The 20,816-nt window shown below is 43.4% G+C and overlaps 1 protein-coding gene across 3 annotated transcripts in view; it reads right to left on the reverse strand.

Annotated features, from left to right (window-relative positions):
• Positions 1 to 20,816, reverse strand: part of decr1 (2,4-dienoyl CoA reductase 1, mitochondrial) — a 45,870-nt gene that overhangs the window by 11,470 nt on the left and 13,584 nt on the right. For all 3 annotated transcript variants that reach the window (XM_085992704.1, XM_085992705.1, XM_085992706.1), the window contains exons 5-7: positions 14,176 to 14,323; positions 13,388 to 13,487; positions 5,041 to 5,113 (exon numbers count right to left, since the gene is read on the reverse strand). In XM_085992704.1, the coding sequence (XP_085848830.1) occupies positions 5,041 to 5,113; positions 13,388 to 13,487; positions 14,176 to 14,323 (321 nt within the window). The remainder of the gene's footprint in view (positions 1 to 5,040; positions 5,114 to 13,387; positions 13,488 to 14,175; positions 14,324 to 20,816) is intronic.

Here is a 20,816-nt window from a genome sequence, read left to right on the forward strand (position 1 = left end):
ATGACGCATCATCAGCCGGTTTCCTTATAGGGAGCATGCACAAATTTACTCTGACATTTGTGCTGTCAGTGTTCTACAGCATTGAGGTGCTGCAGACACTGACAAGTACTGCACAGAGATGCAGGGCTACACCCAGGCTTTCCCATGACTCCCTCCATATGCTTATGGAGGGAGTCACAGTATGCAGGGAGATTCTCTTCCCTTCCAATGGGCGGAAGAGACCTCCCCAGGAGACCAACGCAGCCTGGTTGCACATTGCACAGGAGGGCACAAGCAGGGATGTCGTCAGGACGACCAGGTTGCAGTGGCGCAAACCTTTTAATGACCTCGAGGGTAATAATCTCTGGATTATTGCCCGAGCCACATGCAAATTGGCATAGAAGCAGACAGGTCAGGAGAATTAACATGTGGCTAAAGGGCTGGTGTGGGAAAGAGGGGTTCCTTTTCATGGGACACTGGCACCAGTTCTGGGACAGGAAGTTCTACCGATGGGGCCCGTGTTCTAGCGGAAAGGGTAAATAGGGAGGTGGCAAAGGCTTTAAACTAGCAAGATGGGGGAAGGGATCTACAAGAAACGTAACCAGCCTAATTATAAACAAAACAGAAAAAGAGAGCATAGGAAAGAATAAAGAAAGCGAGGACACTGATGGCAAGGGAATAAATAAAGTTATAGAACAGGAGTCTAAAAAGATGGTTAAACATAAAGTGTGAGGAAATCCTATTAAAAATTAGTTAAACTATCTCTACAGCAATGCACACAGTGTCCGTAATAAAACAGGAGAGCTGGAGGCAATCATGCGTTGCGAGGAACCAGACATAGTAGGGATTACTGAGACATGGCTACAGAAAAATCAGGACTGGGAATTAAACATTGCAGGGTATAACATATTCAGAAAAGATAGAGAGGGAAAAAGGAGGTGGAGTAGCTGTACTTATTAGGGATAACATAATGTCAGTAGAAAAAGTGACGCAGCTATCAGCAAGACAAAAAATAGAATCCATATGGATAGAGATGAAAGATAATAAAGGACCAATCACACTAATAGGTGTAGTCTACAGGCCACCTAATAGTGGAGGAAGAAATATGCAAGGAAATGAGGGAAACAAGTAAAAAACATAGAATAATAATATGGGGGGATTTTAACTACCCCAATATTAATTGGACAGAAGAGGTAGGTACAGGGGAAAAGGGAATGGAGTTCCTACAATGTGTACTGGACTCCTTTCTAACCCAAAATGTAAAAAGCCCAGCAAGGGAGGATTCGCTATTGGATCTAGTAATGGGGAATGAACCAGAGGAAATAAGAGAAGTAAAAGTAGGGGAACATCTAGGCAATAGTGACCATAATATAATATACTTTAAGATGATAATTGAGGAGGACATAAGTATGATGAAAACCAGGGTAATAGATTGAAGAAAAGCTGATTTTGAGGGGCTGAGACTAAAACTTGGGAAAATAAAATGGGCAACAATATTGGCAAACAACGATGTAGAATAGCAATGGGACACATTTAAAACGGTGTTCAACAGAGTGCAGGAACAATATATTCCGCTAAAAGGAAAGAACAAACTAAACACTAATGAGGCTCCATGGATGAATAAAGCCATAAGGGAACAATTGAGGGTAAGGAAAGAGGCATACATTAAACACATAGACAGCAGGGGAGTGCATGATAAGGGAGAATACGAAAAATTAGGCGAGAAGTCAAAAAAACAATTAGGAAGGCAAAGAGGAACTATAAAATTAAATTATCAAGGAACATAAAACAATCATAAAAAAAGGAAGGTTGGGAGGGGAATAGGGCCATTAAGGGATAGACAGGATAATACCACAGGTAACAATAGAGAGATGGCAGAAATATTAAATAATTATTTTGCTTCAGTATTTACCAGATAGAACAGGTGGACATGACATTGGATGATGAGATTAGTAATGAGATAAGTGTATTTAAAATATAAAGAGGGGATATATTCAATGAACTAATCAAACTCAAAGAGGATAAAACCCCTGGTCCAGATGGATTGCATCCACACATTTTAAAAGAATCTAGGGAAGAGATAGCAGAGGCATTACTACACATATTTAATAATTCGTTAGAAAAACGTGTAGTGCCAGAGGCCTGGTGGATAGCTAACGTAATACCTATCTTTAAAAAGGGAGATAGAACATGTCCAGGGAATTATAGACCAGTCAGCTTAACATTGGTGGTAGGAAAAATAATGGAATCCCTACTAAAGGAGAAAATAGAAGAACATCTAGAAACCAAAAACATAGTAATGAATAGTCAGCATGGATTTCAAAAGGGAAAATCTTGCTTGACCAATCTTATTGAATTTTTTGAAGAGGTAACAGAGAGAGTAGACAATGGTAATGCAGTAGATGTAATTTATCTAGATTTTCAAAAGGCCTTCGATAAGGTACCTCATAATAGACTGAAGAACTAGGTCAGAGAATGCGGAGTCAGGGGACAAGTAGCAGAATGGATAGCTAGGTGGCTTCAAGACAGAAAGCAGAGAGTAGGGGTAAAGGGTAGCTATTCACAGTGGCAGAAGGTAGGTAGTGATGTTCCACAAGGATCAGTGCTGGGACCACTGTTGTTCAGAATTTATATTAACGATTTAGACTTTGGAATCAAAAACACAATTTCTAAATTTGCAGATGACACCAAATTGGGGGGGATAGTCAATACTGAGGAGGACTGCAACAAATTACAAGAGGACATTAATAAACTTGCAGAATGGGCATATAATTGGCAAATTAAGTTCAACACAGATAAATGTGAGGTATTACATTTTGGTCGGAAGAATAGGGGGATCACTTGGAGAGTGTGAGTCTAGGTGGGGTAGAGGAACAAAGGGATCTAGGAGTACAAATACACAAATCACTAACAGTTGCGACACAGGTTAGCAAGGCCATAAAAAAAGCAAACCAAGCACTAGGGTTTATTTCTAGAGGTTTAGCATTGAAAAGTAGGGAAGTTATGCTGAACCTGTATCGAACCTTGGTTAGGCCACTTAAGAGTACTGCGTACAATTCTGGTCGCCATATTATAAAAAGGATATAGAGGCACTGGAGAGGGTGCAGAGAAGATTTACAAGGATGATACCAGAAATGCGAGGGTATACATATCAGGAAAGGATGAACAGGCTGGGTCTCTTTTCTCTTGAAAAAAGAAGGTTGAGGGGTGACCTAATAGAGGTCTTTAAAATTATGAAAGGTTTTGATAGAGTGGATACAGAGAGAAGGTTTCCACTTTGGGGAAGAGCATAACTGGAGGCCATCAATATAAGATAGTCACCAAAAAATCCAATAGGGAATTCAGAAGAAACTTCTTTACCCAGAGAGTGGTGAGAATGTGGAACTCGCTACCACAGGGGGTGGCTGAAGCGAAAAGTATAGATGCATTTAAGGGGAGGCTCGACAAACATATGAGGGAGAAGGGAATAGAGGGTTATGCTGATAGATTTAGATGAAGAAAGACGGGAGGAGGCTCGAGTGGAGCATAAACGCCGGCATGGACTGGTTGGGCCGAATGGCCTGTTTGTGTCGTATATTCTATGTAATCTCAGTAGATCACGAAACGTTACTGCAAAGCCACCCTCAACCTTATCCTGCTGTGCCACCCAACACATCCCCATCACTCTGCCTCCCTACCCTACTCCTGCACATCCTTACTCACACCAACTTACCTTGCACCTCCACCCATACGTCTCTATCTATATTATCACTTCCCCATCTCACTAGCCACCCCTCACACTCATCCTCATCCTAGTGCAATCATACCAACTAACAACACACAAGGGTATGCACTTGTATGTTTTAGCCAATGTTCATCTGAAGTTTCTGTTAATGTACTGTCAAACATTGAAATCTTTATTTTCAACACATTGCTTTCTTGGACAGATTTGCATGCACCTTTGGAAGTGGCTTGGTGAGTTGCAGTGAATGGTGAGACATAACGGTACACCCCGCAATGCTAATGAGTCTGAAAGGAATGGCTTGGGCATTGTAGGGATACTTTATGTTGTTAACCCTAATCCTAAATGCAACCTGGCCCATCTCGTGGCAGCCAGGGTGTACAGCGTCAAGTGAAGTAAATCTAGCCATGGTGAGGCCATCCCTGGTAGCAATGTGGTCGGGTGCTGATGCCCTCTGTCCTGTGTAGCAGCAGGTGATTGCGGAGAGGTTTAGTGTGGTTGTTGGTGCTGCTGGTATGCCTGGTGATGCTGGTCGTGGTCAGATTCTGAGGACCAAGGTGAGAGAGTATAAAGGGCACCCATGCTGATGGAATAGATGGCAGGTGAAGTAGAGGTGACAGAAGCGATCTGTCAATGGTGGGAGAGATAATGAGGTCAGACTGCATGGAGATTTCTGTAAAGGCTTGCAGCATCCTGAATCTGTAGTGGAAATGCAGTTTAGAGATGCTACTGCGTAAGGGAAGATATCTGAATCAGCTGGGAGCTTTGAGCTGACATTTGAAGCTATCAACTCATCAGCTGATTCAATGGCCACTGACCTCCCACCTCAGCTTCACTGACGAGGTCGAGGCACAGCGGGAAACCCATGGGAGGCCTGTGAAAGTTAAAAAGCTGGGGAAAAAAGCACTGTTAAGTGGCTGCAAACAAGCCACTGGTGATTTGAATTGGGTCCCCCACTGCTGCCTGTTGGGTCTGCTCAGCGCTGGCAGACCCAACATCGGAAAATGCAGGTGTGTGCGTTTTGACAGCGGGTTCCCGACCCGCTGTCAATCATTTTAAATTTACAGCTGACCCGCCACCAATCAAGTCCACTGAGCGCTGGCAAAACCGCGGCCTATATTGTTAAACTCATTTTAACCTCCAGGTTGCTGAGAATGAATGCAAATACAGTGGACAACAGAATCAGACTAATAAAATAAATTTACACAAAAGATTTTGCAATCTGCAGATACATAAGAAACCAATTAAGAAAGAAAGAAAAGACTTGAATAAGAAAAATGTTAAATGGCGATTTCAGACAGGGAAATAATAGCGTTTGTTCTAAGCCCAATTAGCAATACCTTTGTTTTAATAGGTCCTGGCTGAATCACATTAAATCTCATACCATATCGACCCCATTCAGCAGCAAGTGACCTGTAATATTAAACAAAAACAAAAAATGGATTAACATTTCTGCATTGGCTGAGAAAAAAGCACTACCTTTGAATTAATAATTGCATCTTGGGAATGAACAAAAATAAATATTTTATAGGAAATAAAAATCATATGAAATTTACTGCATGTTTATAATGTGTAGCAATCTTCAAAGACATCATTATTTCCAAAACACTAAAATCTACTCCCCTCTGCAACTAAAGTAAATGATGATGCTTTTCTGTTGGGTTGGCTTGAAATGTCACTGCACTCTAATAAATAAGATTATTTCTGAGAAAAGTTGACGATCAATATGCTTTATACTATTCTGAGAGTACAAAATATATTCTTTTCATCAACCTTTTCAATGAACAAAACACTGGCAAATCTCAAAGGTGACAGCTTTTTAACTGTACTGAAGACAAGTTGAAAGCAAGTGTGGACCAGAGATTTATTTTTCAAACACATCATAGACATGGGTATAGAAAACTTCTACAAAGTGCCAAACATCAAACAACTAAATATGCCTTTGAGGTCAAAAAGATTCATCTGCTGCTCCATGGGTTTTAAGCTGTCTGTGAAAAACTATGAATACCATAATACCTACTCAGGACTACTGAAAAAAAGTTGTAGTTATTACTTGCACAATTAGTTTCAAAGTATTTTGCAGAGTTCATTTTGCATACTGATCAATATTCAAGTAGCTTGAACATATTCAGAATGTCTTAACTGTAAGCAGCATGGTGGTACTTTAAACCGAGTGGTAGGGCATAGGTTCACATCAACTAAATTCTTAAGTCACTTTGAAAGCTAATGTAATAAAAATGGGACTGCAACAGCTACTACATGCATGACAGGATGAAGATGTAGTGTAAACTCAGCAAATGGTAAAGTATAAGTTTCAGAGCAGATTCATAGAAACATAGAAGATAGGAGCAGGAGTAGGCCATTCGGCCCTTCGAGCCTGCTCCACCATTCAATGAGATCATTGCTGATCATCCAAATTCAGTACCCTGTCCCTACCTTCTCCCCATGTCCCTTGATCCCCTTAGCCTTAAGAAATATATCTAACTCCCTCTTGAATATATTGAATGAATTGGCCTCAACTGCCTTCTGTGGTAGAGAATTCCACAGGTTCACCACTCTCTGGGTGAAGAAATTCCTCCTCATCCCTGTCCTAAATGGCTTACCTCTTATCCTTAGACTGTGACCCCTGGTTCTGGACTCCCCCGCCATCGGGAACATCCTTCCTGCATCTAGTCTGTCTAATCCTGTTAGAATTTTACAAGTTTCAATGAGATCCCCTCTCATTCTTCTAAACTCCAACGAGTATAAGCCCAATCGACACAATCTCTCATCATACGTCATTCCTGCCATCCCAGGTATCAGTCTGGTGAATCTTCGCTGCACTCCCTCCATGGCAAGAACATCCTTCCTCAGATAAGGCGACCAAAACTGCACACAATACTCAAGGTGTGGTCTCACCAAGGCCCTGTACAACTGCAGCAAGAAATCCTTGTTCCTGTACTCAAACCCTCTCGGTACGAAGGCCAACATACCATTTGCCTTCTTAACTGCCTGCTGCACCTGCATACTTACCTTCAGCGACTGGTGCACAAGGACACCCAGGTCTCGTTGCACTTCCCCTTCTCTCAATCTACTGCCGTTCCTGTTTTTGCCACCAAAGTGGATAACCTCTCATTTATCCACATTATACTGCATCTGCCATGCTTCTGCCAATCACCCAATCTGTCCAATTCATACTGGAGTTTCTCAGCATTCTCCTCACAGCACACACGTCCACCCAGCTTTGTGTTGTCTGCAAATTTGGAGATATTACATCTAGTTCCCTCGTCTAGATCATTTATATATATTGTGAATAGCTGGGGTCCTAGGACTGATCCCTGCGGTACCCCACTAGTCACTGCCTGCCACTCGGAAAAAGACCCGTTTATTCCAACTCTTTGCTTCCTGTCTGCCAACCAGTTCTCTATCCAAGTCAGTACCTTGCCCCCAATCCCATGTGCCTTAACTTTACACGCTAAGCTCTTATGCGGGACCTTATCGAAAGCCTTCTGAAAGTCCAAATACACCACATCCACTGGCTCTCCCTTATCTATTCTACCAGTTACATCCTCAAAAAATTCCAGTAGATTAGTCAAGCACGATTTACCTTTTGTAAATCTATGTTGACTTTGTCCGATCCTGTCACTGTTTTCCAAGTGCTCTGCTATTACATCTTTTATAATGGACTCTTTGGGGTCGATTTTGTCGAACCTGTCGGGAAGAAGGCGGGACTTCCCCTTTCGGGTTTCTGACCCGCCTACTTCGACGTCCGGCCAATCCGCGCGATTTTCGCTTGATTGACCTTGTTGAGCCTGCCCAGCGGGCTCAGCAGGCCAATTAAGGCCCACCCGGCAACAGGTGACGTCACAGACTGAAATGCCATCTGTCAAGATTTCTGACAGATGAAATATCAGTGTTTTACAGCTGTTTGAAGCTGTCAAACACTGACAGTCTGATTTCTAAGATGAGTCCTTCTGCGCAGACTCATTTAGAAATCTCAGCAGCACTAAAAGCTGAAGGCTGTCACTTTTGACAGATTGCAGCCGTTCAGCTTTCAGTTCTGGCTGAGTGCTGCGCTCCCGACGGCTACAGGAAGAAAGGCTGTTAAGGTAAGTAAAAGTTCTTTACACACTTTAGACACACCAAACACACTTACCTTTACACTCATGCACCCATCACTCACCTGAGCGCCGACATCGCGACCCCTCCAACTCATTCAACCCAACGGCCCGCTGCTCTAACCTGGCGTGGTTTGGAGCCGTCGGGAAACCACCACGAATCCCCTCAAAATGGGGATTAGGCTAAAAACTGCCTGTTAACTACCGGTTAACAGGCAGTTAATTGGCACTAATCCCTTCCCGCCTGGTTTCGGCGAGTCCCAGTGCGGGGCAGGTACCCGCCGCCCCTGAAACTTACGTGGGGCAGGGTTTTGGGCGGAATGGTGACGGGACCCCCAAAGTCGGGATTTCCCCCCCCCACACGCCTGAAACCCCGCCTAACGGCTCCCCGAAAATCTAGCCCTTAGCATTATCCCCACTACCGATGTCAGGCTTACCGGTCTATAATTCCCCGTTTTCTCTCTACCACCTTTTTTGAACATTAGGGTAACATTAGCCACCCTCCAATCCATGAATCTATAGAATTTTGGAAGATGACCAGCAATGCATCTACTATTTCTAGGGCCACTTCCTTAAGTGCCCTAGGATGTAGATTATCAGGTCCCGGGGATTTATCGGCCTTCAATCCTGTCAATTTCCCTAACACCATTTCCCTGCAAATACTGATTTCATTCAGTTCCTCCCTCTCATTAGACCCTATGTTCCCCGACATCTCTGGGAGGTTATTTGTGTCCTCCTTTGTGAAGACAGAACCAAAGTATGTATTTAATTGGTTTGCCATTTCTTTGTTCCCCATTATAAATTCCCCTGATTCTGACTGCAAGGGACTTAAGCTTGACTTCACCAATCTTTTTCTCTTCACATATCTATAGAAGCTTTTACAGTCAGTTTTTTTGTTCCCTGCAAGCTTACTCTCATACTCTATTTTCCCCCTCTTAATTAATCCCTTTGTCCTCCTTTGCTGAATCCTAAACTGCTCCCAATCCTCAGGTTTACTGCTTTTTCTGGCCAATTTATATGTCCTCTCCTTGGATCTTATGCTATCCCTAATTTCCCTCGTTAGCCACGGTTGAGTCACCTTTTTTGTTTTATTTTTATGCCAAACAGGGATGAACAAATTCTGTAGTTCATCCATGTGATCTTTAAATGTTTGCCATTGCCTATCCACCGTCAACCCTTTGAGTAACATTCCCCAATCAATCCTACCCAACTTGCGCCTCATACCATTGTAGTTTCCTTTATTTAAATTCAGGACACTAGTCTCTGAGTCAACTACTTCACTCTCCATCTTAATGAAGAATTCTATCATATTATGATCGCTCAAGGGGCCTCGCACAATAAGATTGCTAATTATTCCTTTCTCATTACATAATACCCAGTCTAAGATGGCCTGATCTCTAGTTGGTTCCTCGACATATTGGTCCAGGAAACCATCCCGTATACACTCTAGGAATTTCTCCTCCACAGTATTGTTACTAATTTGGTTAGCCCAATCTATATGTAGATTAAAGTCACCCATGATAACTGCTGTGCCCTTATTGCACGCGTCTCTAATTTCCCATTTAATGCCATCCCCAACCTCAGCATTATTGTTTGGGGGTCTGTATACCACTCCCACTAACGGTTTCTGCCCCTTGGTATTTCTCAGCTCTACCCATACAGATTCCACATAATCAGAGCTAATATCCTTCCTTACTATTGTGTTAATCTCCTCTTTAACCAGCAATCCTATATCACCTCCTTTTCCTTTTTGCCTCTCTTTCCTGAATATTGAATACCCCTGGATGTTGAGTTCGCAGCCTTGGTCACCCTGGAGCCATGTTTCCGTAATCCCAATCATATCATATCCGTTTACATCTATTTGCGCAGCTAATTCATCCACCTTATTACGAATGCTCCTCGCATTAAGACACAAAGCCTTCAGGCTTTTTTTTTTAACACTCTTAGACCTTTTAGAATTATTATTTACTGTGGCCATGTTTGATTTAAACCCTTGATTTCTCTGACTGCCACTTTTACTTTTCTCCTTCCTGTCTTTTGCTTCTATCCTTGCTTCCCTTTCCTCTATTGCCTAGCACAGGTTCCCAACCCCCTGCCATTTTAGTTTAAACCCTCCCCCACAGCACCAGCAAACACTCCCCCTAGGTCATCGGTCCCGGTCCTGCCCCGGTGCAAACCGTCCAGTTTGTACTGGTCCCAATGTCCCTGGAATTTGAATCTCTCCCCCTTGCACCATTCCTCTAGCCACGCATTCATCTGAAATATCCTTCTATTTCTACTCTGACTAGCACATGGCACTAAATTAAATCAAATCAATCCCACCAATTACACTACAATTATATGATATACTCAAGGGCCCTTGTTTACCAGCAGTCCCCGCTACACAACAGAGACCCTAGAAACTATAAACCACAAAATTTAAGTTTGGAAAAAAGCGAGAACAAGAGAAATACTCACCAACCAATCACTTACTTGCTTTCTGCTTAGCGCAGTTCATTGTAGAAAAAAGTAAATGTAAATAAACGAATACTAGCTTTAGAAAATGGAAAGCAACAGATTCATTTTATTTAAAAAGCTCAAACAGGGATTCCTGTACTATCTGATTTTGCTCTTAAGACTCAGGCATCAAATTTATACTCTGAAATGCACTGTTAAAAGTGCAGAGATCCCATTATATTAATTGCAGCTATTTGTTTCCAGCAGCAAGATGTCACATATTAGATGTACATCAAATTCCATATGACAAATTAACTGTATTACTCATTGTCCATTGACCCAAAAACATGGGATATATTGCCTGTAATGAACAAGATTTCAAGAGCATGTACAGCACTGATGAAGCTGATCCAGGCAAATTTTGGCAAAGGGTTCAAACAGAGGGGACACAAGTTAAAACTTACAACACCATGCATTTCTAGTAAGATGTCTCAAAGTAATTTATAATAAGCAGGCTAGGAGTTCCACAGGGTAGGAGTGTGGAGGCTGAATGAATGAGCGGGAACAAGAAGGAGGAGGAAGAAGAGGAGGATCATGAGAATAACAGCAGCAACTTATGTTTATACAGTGCCTTTAACACAGAGAAATAGGCCAAAGTGCTTAACACAGACCTAATCAAAAAATGGATACAGAGCCAAACGGGCTATCAGGAGAGGTGACGAAAAGCTTCGTCAAAAAAGTGGATTTTAAGGAAGGTCTTAAAGGAGGAGTCCACGGCGGAGAGGGAATTCCAGAGCATGGGGCCTAGGCAGCTGAAGTCATGGCTGCCAATGGTGGGGTGACGTTGGGGGCCATGCACAAGAGGCCAGCATCAGAAGAATGGAGTGTTAGGGGGGCAGCAGTTTTATGGCTAGAGGTCAGAGAGATAGGGAGGGCAAAGCCATGAAGAGATTTCAGCATGAGGATGAGAATTTTAAATTTTAGGGTTTGAGAGACCAGGAGCCAGTGTAGGTCAGTGAGGAGAGGGGTGATGCGCGAGAGGAACTTGGTGCTAGATAGGATATGGGCAGTTTTGAATGAGCCAAGTTTATGGAGGGTGGACGATGGGAGGCTGGCCAGAAGAGCATTGGAACAGTTGAGTCTCGAGGTGACAAAGGCATGAATGAGGGTTTCAGCAGCAGATAAGCTGAGGCAGGGACGGAGATGGGTAGGTGGAAGTAGGCGTTCTTTGCAATGGAGAAGAAATGGGGTTGGAAGCACATCTTGGGGTCGATTAGAATGCCGAGGTGGCAGAAGCTCAGTAACAGGAGGAACAGAGCCTGTGTGTTTGGTCGTAAGGCTGGAGGGGTCACTAAAAGGCCATGAAGAAGATTGGCGGCAAGACTGAGAAATCTGAAGTCAATGTATTGAGTCAGTGGAGGTCTGAGGGAACGATGGGACTGCAGACTATATGGAGGTGAGGACACAAGGCTCAGATTTTAAAACTGGCCTATTGTACATGGACAATTATAAAGACACAGCAATGGATTCAACATCAACCCTGCATTTATATAGTGCCTTTAATGTAGTAAAACATCTCAAGGCACTACACAGAACCATAATCAGGCAAAAACTGACCCCGAGCCAAAGGAGATATTCAGACGGGTAACTAAAAGCTTGGTCAAAGAGGTCTTAAGGAGGTTCTTAAAGGAGGAGAGGTGGGGTTGCGGAGAGGTTTAGGGAGGAAACTGCAAATCACAGAATCACAGAAACCCCACAGTGCAGATAGAGGCCATTTCGGCCCATCGAGCCTGCACTGACACATATCCCACCTGATCCCCGTAACCCTTACACCAACACATATCCCACCCTATCCCCGTAACCCCACGTATTTAATCCCCCTAACACTAAGGGTCAATTTATCATAGCCAATCAACCTAACCCGCACATCTTTGGACTGTGGGAGGAAACCGGAGCACCCGGAGAAAACCCACGCAAACACGGGGAGAATGTGCAAACTCCACACAGACAAATCTTACGGCCTAGACGGTTGATGGCACAGCCGGCAATGGTGGGACAAAGGGTATGAGGATGCACAAGAGGCCAGAATTGGGGGAATATAGAGTTCTTGGAGGGTTGTAGGGCTGGAGAAGGTTACTGAGATAGGGAGACCATGGAGGGATTTGAACACAAAGATGAGAATTTTAAAATTGAGGCGTTGGTGGACTGGGGGCCAATTAGGTCAACAAGCACAGGGGTGATGGGTGAACGGGACTTGATGTGGGTATTAGAGTTTCGGATGAGCTCAAATTTAAGGTCGGCATAAATTTCACAGTAACATTCTGGTTACGTAGTTCCAGAAAATTCTAGGCCACTTAACACTATGGCCCGGATTTTACTGTCAGCGGCAAATGAACAGTGCTCGTCGTTCATTACGCTTACAGCTTCCCAGACTTTTCGTGGGTTTTTGAGCGGCAACTTACGGTCATCGGGCATCTGAAACAACGCGGCGCCCTCTACAGGAGATCTGGGACCTGTGTAAACAGGACAAGCAACAGCGTGGCTCTTCAACCAACCAGACTGAAGAATCCTCACTGAGCCACACAGAGTCTAAACCAAGAAGTAAGTTAGAATATTTAAATCAATGTAAATTCATGTACAGAAAGTGAAATAAGAGAGGGAAAGAAAGATGCGATTAAGAGAGATAAAATTAACGAAAGAAACAGTAAAAAAAAGTTTTATTTTAATTTATTTAAATCTCCAACAATAATTAAAATCTAAAGGAATGAGACTCCACACTTGTAAGAGTTGATTTTCAGTGCCCGAGAGGTTGTTTGGCAGTAATTAAGATTCATCATGCTGTTAAAAATTCACTTACACTTGAATGGACAAGCCCTAACTTTTTTTGGCGTGTTTAGTGTGTATCAAGTGGGCAAGTACCGCAAAATCACGCCCTTACATATATTTCAATACTGAGTCTATTGGCGAAGTACGGGTGTAGTGAAGCTTGTGGAGTAGCAGGGCAAATTGGACAGCAACTTCCAGCTTTCCGTGTTTTACTACGCATGTGCTTACGCCAGAAGTTGCTGTCTGATTTACTCCACAATAACGGTGAGCGCTGACAGACTCACCGTTATTGTTACTGCAAAATCCATGCCTATGTGTTATTGCTCACTTGCTCATGGCTTCCACTCCTGCTTTTGCTGAGGCACTAGGCATCACAAATCCTGATCCAGTCTCTGCATAGGTGGTAGTAATAGATAGGAAAGCTGCACCTGAAAGATATGTTTTGGAACTCAGAAAGTAATTAAAAGCATTAAACATTTTAGAAAATAAATATACAGGAACTAAATAATAAACAAAACCTAACAAGTCTTAGTGAAGTTATGTGCTTAAAATTGTTAATTTCTTACAAAAACTACTACAGTATACAAAATCGTTATCCAAATACAGTATGAATGGTGCATTTATGATGAACTGTAAACTGCATGAAAATTTTAGAAGTGAGCAGGCACTACAAGACCAGTTGAAAATTATCATGTTCTGTATTTTGCACTCAAAATTATACTCTAAGGAAGTTTTACTTTGCTACTGGGTCTGTTATACCTGCATTCCAATCCCCAGCACTGGCATCCTTTGCCTTAACAAACATTACTAAAATTAAAACAAAATATGCAAGCAGAAAATTCTGTGGAATATTTTACATGCATCCGAACAAGCAGGCAGGACCTCAGTTTACAGACTGATCCAATAATGTAGAACTGAAGTGTTAGCCTAGACTATGGGCTCAAGTGCTGAAGCGGGACTTGAATCATTCAACCTTCTGAATTCGAGGCAAGAGTGCTACCAGAGCCGAAATGACCATCATGTAATCTACTGGTCAAAGTCAGTCTGTTCTCTTGGAATACACGAGATACACTAATATTTTACACAAAGTTTTTTATGCCAATACCTTTTCCTCACCTTTTTTTGCTTTAATCAATTCTTTTCCAATTTCTAGAGTTACATATGCAGTACCATTAAGAACAATATCTGTAATAGTTTTAAAAGCGTTCGCAGAAAGTCGTTCTGAGGGTGAGATGAAGTTTCCAGCAGCATTGTTTATTATAACCTAGTGTGCAAGGAAAGAAAATTGCATTAAAAAACTGTAAAACTATTAGCCCATAATGTGGCCCGCAGCATCAAAATGCTGTAGGGATTTGAATTCCGGGGCTTTTATAATTGGGTACTGAGCATCCATTCAGCACAGTGCTCAAGAATATGGCAGGTGCTTTGAGGGCCAAGAGCATTAGGCTCATTAATCCCTCAGTAGTTTCCACTTAAATTAAGCTGAAGCCGTACAATGTGACTTAGCACTCATTTGCAACGGGTGCTTCAGGGGACATACATCCAAAAAAAAAATTCAATCTGAATTTTGCAAACACGCTCTGCTACGTGAATGTTCCATGTGGTTGTGTCACTGAGTTGACCTTATCGAATAGTGTTAAGAACAACTTCTTTAAATAATCGGGTAGCACTCCTGGCACCTAGCACATGACATGCTGGAGGCGCTACAGGCATCTGGCACCAGCAGCTAGTAAACCTTTTGGACAGCTGGTGTGGGAAGAAAGGGCTGAAGTGCAACCTATGTTAGTAATCCCAACTGATTTATCATTAGTGATTTTTTTTGCAGATTGATTATAAGTAATATTTTCTCTTCCCTTTCTCAGTCATCATTAACTTTTTTTAAATGATGTTTTAAACAGACCAATCACATGGACAGCTTTAATGGAAATCAAACACACTGCAAGATCACCCTATCTACATAATTCAAATGCATCTATGTTTCTACAGAGGAGGTCTGTGGGTACTGTTTATTGAGTTGTCAGCCTGGATAAAATAAATGACATAGACAGCCATAATTTGGTAGTATACCTCTTCAGTGAATTCAATTTACGAAGATTTCAAACTTTAAACATTTTTTTTGAGGTAATATGCATGTGGAACAGATGGCAATCCACTAATTGAATTATTAGTATAAAAAAGAACCTTGATCATTACCAAAAGGCTCCAGAAGTAAAATATATTCAACTGTCCAAAATGTTTATCCTAAGGTACAACAGATGTTTTCTCGGGCTTTTCAAAATACTTTGTAAAATTGCTGATTGCTCAAAATTGATTGTTTTTATAAATCATTTTTAAGTGATTGAGACTTTCATTTTACACACAGAAGATAATGAATCCCCTTCAAAGAGAACAAAGGACAGCTTGCAGATGTTAAAAGAAAAAAATGAGAAATAGCACTGAACTGATGCATTCAAACAATAGGAAACTGGAATTTCAGCTACAGCTTATTTATACGAACGAACAATGACGGACAGGTAAAGATCCTATGCTCCATTGAGTCTATCCCACACAATTGTGATACCTTGTGTATCACAACATATACACTCCACCCCACCTGAAACCATGTGATCTCCTGGGAGAGGCAAAAAAGATAAAATACCCAGGTCAATTTGTGAAAAAAAAATCTGAGGAATTCCTCTCCGACCCATCTAGGCGATCGAAACTAGTCCAGATCATCACTCTGGCCCTGAATTCCCTGCAGTGCGAACCTTCTGTAAGAGGTGATCTCCACCCCAGCCAGAAACAGGTCCAGCTCTCGCTTGAAGGAATTCAGCAAGTCCGCGTCCACAGCACGAGACGGCAGCCTGTTCCAGAGGTCCACTATTCTCTGGGAAAAGAACCACCTCCTGACATCTAATCTAGATCTGGCCTTACACAACTTAAATTTGTGACCTAACAACAAAAAATGCTGGAAATACTCAGCAGGCCAGGCAGCATCTGTGGAGAGAGAAACAGAGTTAACGTTTCAGGTCTGGGACCCTTCATTAGAACCGGAAAAAGCTGGAGATGTAACAGATATTAGTATTTCCAGCATTTTCTGTTGTTATTTCAGATTTCCAGCATCCGCAGTATTTTGCTATTAAATTTGTGACCCCTGGCTCTCCCTAACCTATTTAATTGAAAATAAACTGTCAGCTGGAACACAATTACTATTTCAAGGTGAGACTGGATAGGCACTTGAGGGAAATAAACTTGCAAGGCTACGGGGATAAAGCGGGGAAATGGGGTTGACTGGATTGCTCTACAGAGAGCTGGCATAGACTCGATGGGCCGAATGGCCTCCTTCTGTGCCGTTATGACACTATGGTAATCTATTCCCTTCATTATCTTATAAACCTTAATCAGGTCCCTTCTTAAGTCTATGTTTCTCTAAGGTATAGGGCTGGATTTTGTCAATGGGGTCGCGTTGGAGGCAGGATTGCTGGTTGTCGGATTTCAGTCCCGCCCCCAACGACGTCCAGCCAACTCACACTATTTTCCCTTGATTGACCTTGTTAAGCCCGCCCTGCAGGCTTAGCCAGCCAATTAAGGGAAAGCCGGTGACAGAGGACGAAAGCGTATGATGTTTGAATTGTCAATGTTTGACAGCTTTGAGAAGCTGTCAAACACTGACAATCTCTGTTCTAATCTCTGACAATCTCCGTTGGATAGCATAAGATCTAAGGAGAAGACATATAAATTGGCCAGAAAAAGCAGTAAACCTGAGGATTGGGAGCAGTTTAGGATTCAGCAAAGGAGGACAAAGGGATTAATTAAAAGGGGGAAAATAGAGTATGAGAGTAAGCTTGCAGGGAACATAAAAACTGACTGTAAAAGCTTTTATAGATATGTGAAGAGAAAAAGATTGGTGAAGTCAAGCGTAGGTCCCTTGCAGTCCGAATCAGGGGAATTTATAATGGGGAACAAAGAAATGGCAGAACAATTAAATACATATTTTGGTTCTGTCTTCACAAAGGAGGACACAAATAACCTCCCAGAGATGTCGGGGAACATAGGATCTAATGAGAGGGAGGAACTGAAAGAAATCAGTATTTGGAGGGAAATGGTGTTAGGGAAATTGACGGGATTGAAGGCCAATAAATCCCCAGGGCCTGATAATCTACATCCTAGGGTACTTAAGGAAGTGGCCCTAGAAATAGTAGATGCATTGCTGGTCATCTTCCAAAATTTGATAGACTCTGGAACAGTTCCCATGGATTGGAGGGTAGCTAACGTTACCCCACTATTCAGAAAAGGTGGTAGAGAGAAAACGGGGAATTATAGACCGGTAAGCCTGACAACGGTAGTGGGGAAAATGCTAGAGTCCATCATAAAAGATGTAATAGCAGAGCACTTGGAAAACAGTGACAGGATTGGACAAAGTCAACACGGATTTACAAAAGGTAAATCGTGCTTGACTAATCTACTGGAATTTTTTGAGGATGTAACTGGTAGAATAGATAAGGGAAAACCAGTGGATGTGATGTATTTGGACTTTCAGAAGGCTTTCAATAAGGTCCCGCATAAGAGATTAGCGTGTAAAGTTAAGGCACATGGGATTGGGGGCAAGGTACTAACTTGGATAAAGAACTGGTTGGCAGACAGGAAGCAAAGAGTTGGAATAAACGGCTCTTTTTCTGAGTGGCAGGCAGTGGCCAGTGGGGTACCGCAGGGATCGGTCCTAGGACCCCAGCTATTCACAATATATATATAAATGATCTAGACGAGGGAACTAGATGTAATATCTCCAAGTTTGCAGACGACACAAAGCTGGGTGGGCGTGTGTGCTGTGAGGAGGATGCCGAGAAACTCCAGTATGATTTGGACAGGTTGGGTGATTGGGCAGATGCATGGCAGATGCAGTATAATGTGGATAAATGCGAGGTTATCCACTTTGGTGGCAAAAACAGGAAGGCAGATTATTATCTGAACGGCAATAGATTGGGAGAAGGGGAAGTGCAACGAGACCTAGGTGTCCTTGTACACCAGTCGCTGAAGGTAAGCATGCAGGTGCAGCAGGCGGTTAAGAAGGCAAATGGTATGTTGGCCTTCGTAGCGAGAGGGTTTGAATACAGGAACAAGGATGTCTTGCTGCAGTTGTACAGGGCCTTGGTGAGACCACACCTTGAGTATTGTGTGCAGTTTTGGTCGCCTTATCTGAGGAAGGATGTTCTTGCCATGGAGGGAGTGCAGCGATGATTCACCAGACTGATACCTGGGATGGCAGGAATGACATATGAGGAGAGATTGGGTCAATTGGGCTTATACTCGCTGGAGTTTAGAAGAATGAGAGGGGATCTCATTGAAACTTATAAAATTCTAACAGGACTAGGCAGACTAGATGCAGGAAGGATGTTCCCGATGGCTGGGGAGTCCAGAACCAGGGGTCATAGTTTAAGGATAAGGGGTAAGCCATTTAGGACAGAGATGAGGAGGAATTTATTCATCCAGAGAGTGGTGAACCTGTGGAATTCTCTACCACAGAAGGCAGTGGAGGCCAATTCATTAAATATATTCAAGAAAGAGTTAGATATATTTCTTAAGGCTAAAGGGATCAAGGGATATGGGGAGAAGGCAGGGACAGGGTACTGAATTTGGATGATCAGCCATGATCTCATTGAATGGCGGAGCAGGCTCGAGGGGCCGAATGGCCTACTCCTGCTCCTATCTTCTATGTTTCTAAGGTGTGCCCTTGTACTGAAGGCTCACCAAATCTCTTTCCTCAGCAGAAATCAGATGGCTGCTGCGTCTGAGAATGTAGCAGCCATTCTGTCACCTCTGCCGTTGAGATGAGGCACCTCCAGATCCCCAAGGGTTGAAGCCTGCAGGAAGAAACAAAGGTAAGTAAACTTTTTCTAACACTTTACACTCACCTCTCATACTTACCTCTCCACACTTGCACCCATTACTCACCTCCACAGCAGACTTTTCGATCCCTCTCACCCCCGCAGACCCAGTGCTCGCCTCACTGACCCTGGCGACGTTCGCAGCCGTCGGGAAGCCCACATTTGCAGGTGTAAAATGGGGATAAGCCTCTTAACTGCCTGTTAACTACCTGTTAACAGGCAGTTAATTGGCTCTAATCCCCATCTCGCTTCGAGGAGATGGGTCCCTGGGCGAGTCGGGGACCCGCCTCCCGGGAAGATGGCATGGAGGCGGGTTGGGAGCGTGTTCGGTACCCGATCCCAGTTTCAGCCATTTTCCCGGCAGTCCCGCCTCCATACCCGCCTCCCCAGGGCTGGCAAAATTCCCCCCATAGAGTCCCAACTCTTTTAGCCTATCTTGATAACCAAGATGTTTTAGACTGGGAATTAGTCTAGTCACCCTCCTCTGCCCCCTTTCCAAAGCCTCAATATCACCCACCGTGTGAGGAGACCAAAACTGGACATAGTATTCTAAGTGCGGCCTTACTAAAGTCTTGCACAAGGACAAAACAGTATGCCTCGGCTTGTACTTAATTGTCCTATGGATACACCCCAACACTCTATTTGCTCTAGCTATCGCTACACAGCATTGCTCATGTAACTTTATGGATGACTGCACTAGAATGCTAAAGTCTCTTTCTATCTCCACCCTGGAGACTGCACTCGCCTGGTTCAATTCTTATCTATTTAATCGTAACCAGAGAATCACCTGCAACGGCTTCTCTTCCCGCTCCCTCGTCGTTACCTCTGGTGTCCCCCAAGGATCCATCCTTGGCCCCCTCCTAGTTCTCATCTACATGTTGCACCGAAAACACAGCGTCAGTTTCCACATGTACACTGATGACACCCAGCTCTACCTCACTACTTCTTCTCTCGACCCCTCCACGGTCTCTAAATTGTCAGACTGCTTGTCCGACATACAGTTCTGGATGAGCACAAATTTACTCCAATTAAATATTGGGAAAACCGAAGCCATTGTTTTCGGTCCCCGCCACAAACTCCGTTCCCTAGCCACTGACTCCATCCCTCTCCCTAACATCTGTCTGAGGCTGAACCACACTGTTCGCAACCTTGGTGTCATATTTGACCCGGAAATGAACTTCCAACCACATATCCGCAGCATAACAAAGACCGCCTACTTCCACCTCCGTAACATTGCCCGTCTCGGGCCTTGCCTCAGCTCATCCGCTGCTGAAACTCTCATCCATGCCTTTGTTGCCTCTAGACTTGAGTATTCCAATGCACTCCTGGCTGGCCTCCCACATTCCACCCGATGTAAACTTGAAGTCATCCAAAACTCGGCTGCCCATGTCCTAACTCGCACCAAGTCCCGTTCGCCCATCACCCCTGTGCTTGCTGACCTACATTGGCTCCCGGTTAAGCAGCGCCTCAATTTCAAAATTCTCATCCTTGTTTTCAAATCCCTCCATGGCCTCGCCCCTTCCTATCTCTGTAATCTCCTTCAACCCCACAACCCCCCCCAAGATATCTGCGCTCCTCTAATTCTGCCCTCTTGAGGATCCCTGATTATAATCGCTCAACCTTTGGTGGCTGTGCCTTCAGTTGCCTAGGCCCTAAGCTCTGGAATTCCCAGCCTAAACCTCTCCGCCTCGCTACCTCTCTTTCCTCCTTTAAGACGCTCCTTAAAAACCTACCTCTTTGACCAAGCCTTTGGTCACCTGCCCTAATTTATCCTTCTGTGGCTCGGTGTCAAATTTTTTGTCTTAAAGTACTCCTGTGCATCACCTTGGGATGTTTTACTACGTTAAAGGCGCTAAATACAAGTTGTTGTTGTTGAAGGGTGTATGAATGTTG

Source organism: Somniosus microcephalus, chromosome 7 (assembly GCF_052327205.1).
Source record: "Somniosus microcephalus isolate GS21.2 chromosome 7, FLI_Smic_1.0, whole genome shotgun sequence".
NCBI lineage: Eukaryota > Metazoa > Chordata > Chondrichthyes > Squaliformes > Somniosidae > Somniosus > Somniosus microcephalus.